Source organism: Papilio xuthus, unplaced genomic scaffold (genome assembly GCF_000836235.2).
Source record: "Papilio xuthus unplaced genomic scaffold, Pxut_1.1 DF825928.1, whole genome shotgun sequence".
Taxonomy (NCBI): domain Eukaryota; kingdom Metazoa; phylum Arthropoda; class Insecta; order Lepidoptera; family Papilionidae; genus Papilio; species Papilio xuthus.
Window position 1 is genome coordinate 8752227 of NW_013532721.1, and position 5229 is coordinate 8757455.

Here is a 5229-nt window from a genome sequence, read left to right on the forward strand (position 1 = left end):
ATTCACAAACCATCTTATCGCAAATTGTAAGGCGGCTGTGCTGGTGGACCTATATGCTTTAGTAAGCAACAACAGTAAGGTTCACTGTTATCTTAGCAGGGCACTATGAACGTCCTCACCCTTTCGTGACAGCATTCTGAAGCGTATAACAGAATTTGGACATGAATAACTTTGTACAGAAGTGTTAAACTCACCCACGATGTAGTCGTGTCATGAGACATTTTACCGAAATGTCTGGTTGCTTTTTCGCCTATTTTAGATGCATGCAAGTTTTTTTTTAATGAGTTTGTGTGTGACCTAACCTTGATGCAGTAAACATTGTAATTTTAATGAATCGCAACAAGTGTTATCGTATAGTTCAGGAATCGCCTTAGAATTTAGTAAATGTTATTTTATGGCATTATTTTATTTTTCATTAATATCAATTCTAATATGTATGTATTATTTAAATAACATATACACACATTAATAAATACAATCAATAGCTAAAGTTAATATATTTTTATTTATTTTGCAAAATATTCAATTTCCTTTGAAACTCCGAAAGTGTGTTTTTATTTTCTCAATGTTGAAGATATGTTATAAAAACATATCATTTGTTTTTTCTACTATCACTCTTGAATAAAGACATTGAAAGAGCGAGAATTCGCTAGTCGCTACTTATCGCGATACATTCCGAGGGGCGCGGGGGGTTGCGCGAGAGCGACGAGCACAGGTCCGTCCTTGACAACGATTAAATAATGAACGTATGGAAAAACCGTTCGACCAGAATTTAGATTTGATAGATATATATTGAATAAAGCATTTAGATTTCTTAAATTCGTCGTAGTTTTGCAGATGCACAGTTTTTCCCACCGAAGAAGGCACATTTTCAAAAAAAATTTTTTCGAGATAATTGCATCCAATCCTAATTCTGTTCGACCAGAATCTAGTTAAAGGACTGAAGTTACACATACTAAAATATGACTAACCAAGTCTTTTTAGATGTCTTGTTCTACGCTTTTTAGTAAGACCATTTTGCCTCTGACAGCGCCTCAATGCGAGCAGCATTGCAATGTAACGCAATGCCATTGACGGTTCTCCTTTTCACGATTTTTACGTTGAAAACGAAAAGAGATTCTTTAAATATAATGTAGAATGCGCGGATATACCACCGGCACCACAATTAGAACCACTGATACCAGCTACAAATTACAAAGTACAAAAATTAATAAGTTTCATCTTCCAGCTGTTAAAAGTTCCTTTGCTGTAAGACAGTTTAAGTTCCAGGTTCCCCATTTATACAATACTGTTAATCGAACTAAGATTATAATGAACCAGATTTGTTAAATGTACAATAAAGTTTTATTATATTGTACCGGGACAGTATCGGCCGAGCTCGGGCGGCACCATTATAATTATTATTTCAACCAATCTTAAAATTTTCATTTTAAAAATAAAGAATGTGTTTTGTAGACGCGGAGGCGGTGGCGCGCGAGGAGGAGGCCATCTCGCCCGACGGGCTAAGTGTGGCGCAGCTGCGGGAGCTGCGCGAGCGCGCGCAGAACTTCACCTTCCAGACGGAGGTCAACCGTATGATGAAGCTCATCATCAACTCCCTCTACAGGAACAAGGAGGTATCGTACCGGCGTCAGGCTTCTCGCCTTCGTCTGCTTTGAGGACGCATACAAGGGTGTCGACTCTCCATGCAGATATTCCTGCGCGAGCTGATCTCGAACGGGTCGGACGCCCTGGACAAGATCCGGCTGCTGTCGCTGACGGAGCGCGACGTGCTCGACTCGAACCCGGAGCTGAGCATCCGCATCAAGGCGGAGCCCGACAAGCGGCTGCTGCACATCACCGACTCCGGCGTCGGCATGACGCGCCACGAGCTCGTCAACAACCTGGGCACCATCGCCAAGTCTGGCACCGCCGACTTCCTCTCCAGGATGCAGGACTCGGAAAAGGCATTTACTTTGTGTAGACTTTTATAAAAATACTTTGATATGTAACTGGGTTCATGTGGACTTCAGTATTCTCTGAGTCTTTAACCGAAATATTTATCCACATTACCCAGACAATCACCAGTTCGTTCGACAAACCGAGTGAAACATAAATATCTAATAAACTTTATCTGGTTGCAGACGAACTCGCAGGAGATGAACGACATGATCGGTCAGTTCGGCGTGGGCTTCTACTCCGCGTTCCTGGTGGCCGACAAGGTGACCGTCGTCTCCAAGCACAACAACGACACGCAGCACCTCTGGGAGTCCGACGCCAGCGCCTTCAGCGTCGCGCCCGACCCCCGCGGCGACACGCTGCGCCGCGGCACCCACATCACGTGAGTGCACGCGCACCCCGCGCTCACCCCGCGCGCACCCCGCGCCCACCCCACGCGCACCCCGCGCGCACCCCGCGCTCACCCCGCACTCACCCCGCGCGCACCCCGCAGGCTGCACATGAAGGAGGAGGCGGCCGACTACCTGCAGCCGGACACCATCCGCGCGCTCGTCAAGAAGTACTCGCAGTTCATCAACTTCCCCATCTACCTGTGGGCGTCGCGCACTGAGACCGTGCAGGAGGCCGACACCGACACCGACACCGACACCGACAAGCCCGACTCCGACGCGGATGATGACGCGCAGGTGATGACGTCACTGCATCGGGAACTGATACATCCTAGTGTTATTCTCTCATTGCAAAAGAAGATCTTTTACTTTCTGTATCTGTGTGCGGCAGGTGGAGGACGCGGCGGAGGAGAAGAGCGAGCCGAAGCAGACGGAGAAGACGGTGTGGGACTGGGAGCTGATGAACGACAACAAGCCCATCTGGACGCGCAAGCCCAGCGAGGTGGCCGACGAGGAGTACGCGCAGTTCTACCGCAGCCTCACCAAGGACTCGACCGCGCCGCTCGCCAAGTAAACCTCCCCTCTATCTAAAAAAATATTGGAAATGAGCTCGAAGCGTGCATATGTTATGATTACCATACGAAGGATTCGAGGCAGGATTCAAACCCTATTACGGTACATTGAAAAAATTTCTCAAAATGATATTTGTATGTTTGATCGCGGCCTACCGCTCAATTTTATTTTTATCCCATGAACTCCATCGGCCCGATGGGAAATGAATCGCCTTCGGGCGATCGAGCCAAAGGGAAAGGGTGTGAGTGGGTGTGAGAGCGTGTGGGGTTGTGCAGGGCGCACTTCGTGGCGGAGGGCGAGGTGACGTTCCGCGCGCTGCTGTACGTGCCGCGCGTGCAGCCCGCTGACAGCTTCAACCGCTACGGCACCAAGACCGACCACATCAAGCTCTACGTGCGCCGCGTCTTCATCACCGACGAGTTCAACGACCTCATGCCCAACTACCTCGCCTTCATACAGGTACCTCCTCCTCCACCCCGCCCCCCACCTCCACCTCCACACTTACTGCACTGTGTGCTGTGTGCGCTGCGCAGGGCATCGTGGACTCGGACGACCTGCCGCTGAACGTGAGCCGCGAGACGCTGCAGCAGCACAAGCTGATCAAGATTATCAAGAAGAAGCTGGTGCGCAAGGCCCTCGACATGCTCAAGAAGATCCCCGACGACGAGTACGAACACTTCTGGAAGGAGTACTCCACCAAGTGAGTAGTGTGTGTGTGTGTATGTGCGTGCGTGTGTACGAGGCTGATGAGGTGACCCGTGGCGTCGTGTGCGTTGTGCAGCATCAAGCTGGGCGTGATGGAGGACCCCAGCAACCGGTCGCGGCTGGCCAAGCTGCTGCGGTTCCACTCGTCGCGCGCGCCGCAGATGACGTTCCTGGCGGAGTACGTGTCGCGCATGAAGCCGCAGCAGACGCACATCTACTACATCGCGGGCTCCAGCCGCGCCGAGGTGGAGCGCTCGCCCTTCGCCGAGCGCCTCGTGCGCGCCGGCTACGAGGTGCTCTACCTCACCGAGGCCGTCGACGAGTACTGCCTCTCCTCGCTGCCCGAGTACGACGGCCACAAGTTCCAGAACATCGCCAAGGAGATCTTCGACCTGGACGAGAGTGAGTGCGCCGCGTCTTCCCTCTCCTCCTCTCTAAACTGTGACTACACAATATACAAAAGTAGAAAGAAAAGTCTCCGCAATGCCTCTTTGAAAGTATTCGATTGATCGATTTTACATTTGGTCGTCGTTTAACTCGTTATCTCTCGATGCGGGGATGAAATAGACTCGTCCGATGAGAATCATCAGTACGAAGTTAAAGTATGAAGTTGTGCAGACGAGACGCAGCAGTCTGCGCACGAGGCGGCGCGCGCCCGCCTGGAGCCGCTGACGCGCTGGCTGGGCGAGAAGCTGGGCGCGCTGGTGACCCGCGCCGCCGTCTCCCGCCGCCTGGCGCGCTCGCCCGCCGCGCTCGTCGCCACCGTCTTCGGCTGGACCGGCAACATGGAGCGGCTCGCGCTCTCCAACGCCCACCAGAAGGTACTTAATCATACGAGCTAGCTTTTGCCCGCGACATTAAAAAAATCTTATCGAGCGGCCTCTCTTGTAATTTTAACGCGTGTCGCAGGCGGACGACGCGCAGCGCAAGCACCACCTGTCGCAGAAGAAGATGTTGGAGATCAACCCGCGGCACCCCGTCATCCTGGAGCTGCTGCGGCGCGTGCAGGAGGACCCCGAGGAGCCGGCGCTGCTGCGCGCCGCGCACACGCTCTACCGCACCGCCGCGCTGCGCTCCGGGTACATGCTGCAGGAGGGACAGGCCGTAGAGTTCGCCGAGACCGTCGAGAGCATGCTGCAGACCGCGCTCGGCCTGCCGCCTGATGCCGCGCCCGAGGAGGAGGACTTCGACCTCGAGCCCGAGCCCGACACCGACACCGCGGAGACCGACGCCGCGGACGACCACGACGAGCTGTAGGCTGCACGCTGCAGGCTGCACGATGCACGCTGCAGGATGCACGCTGCATGCTGCAGGCTGCACGATGCAGGCTGCACGCTGCAGGCTGCACGATGCACGCTGCAGGCTGCACGATGCAGGCTGCACGCTGCAGGCTGCACGATGCACGCTGCAGGCTGCACGATGCACGCTGCATGCTGCACGCTGCAGGCTGCACGATGCAGGCTGCACGCTGCAGGCTGCACGATGCATGCTGCAGGCTGCACGCTGCAGGCTGGAGGCGAGCAGAGCTCATAAAGACTGTCCGTTTTTTATATTTGTTGTAAGTTCACGCGTACCGACTTATCTAGTGTAAATAAATATTTATTAAATATAACATTGTTTCATT

General features: G+C 52.7%; 1 protein-coding gene across 2 annotated transcripts in view; it reads left to right on the forward strand.

The window, feature by feature from the left end:
• The window catches only part of Gp93 (heat shock protein 90 Gp93), a 9582-nt gene extending 4368 nt beyond the window's left edge, over positions 1-5214 (forward strand). Inside the window, exons 3-13 of one of the 2 annotated variants that reach the window (XM_013322477.1) lie at positions 1456-1616; positions 1692-1946; positions 2124-2320; positions 2432-2624; positions 2719-2897; positions 3176-3359; positions 3434-3600; positions 3682-4007; positions 4224-4426; positions 4515-4882; positions 5051-5214. In XM_013322477.1, the coding sequence (XP_013177931.1) occupies positions 1456-1616; positions 1692-1946; positions 2124-2320; positions 2432-2624; positions 2719-2897; positions 3176-3359; positions 3434-3600; positions 3682-4007; positions 4224-4426; positions 4515-4862 (2213 nt within the window). In that variant the 3' untranslated portion in view covers positions 4863-4882; positions 5051-5214. Of the gene's footprint in view, positions 1-1455; positions 1617-1691; positions 1947-2123; positions 2321-2431; positions 2625-2718; positions 2898-3175; positions 3360-3433; positions 3601-3681; positions 4008-4223; positions 4427-4514; positions 4883-4911; positions 4932-5050 lie in introns of those variants that run through there. The other variant, XM_013322478.1, reaches the window with a different exon arrangement.
• Positions 5215-5229: the final 15 nt, after the last annotated feature.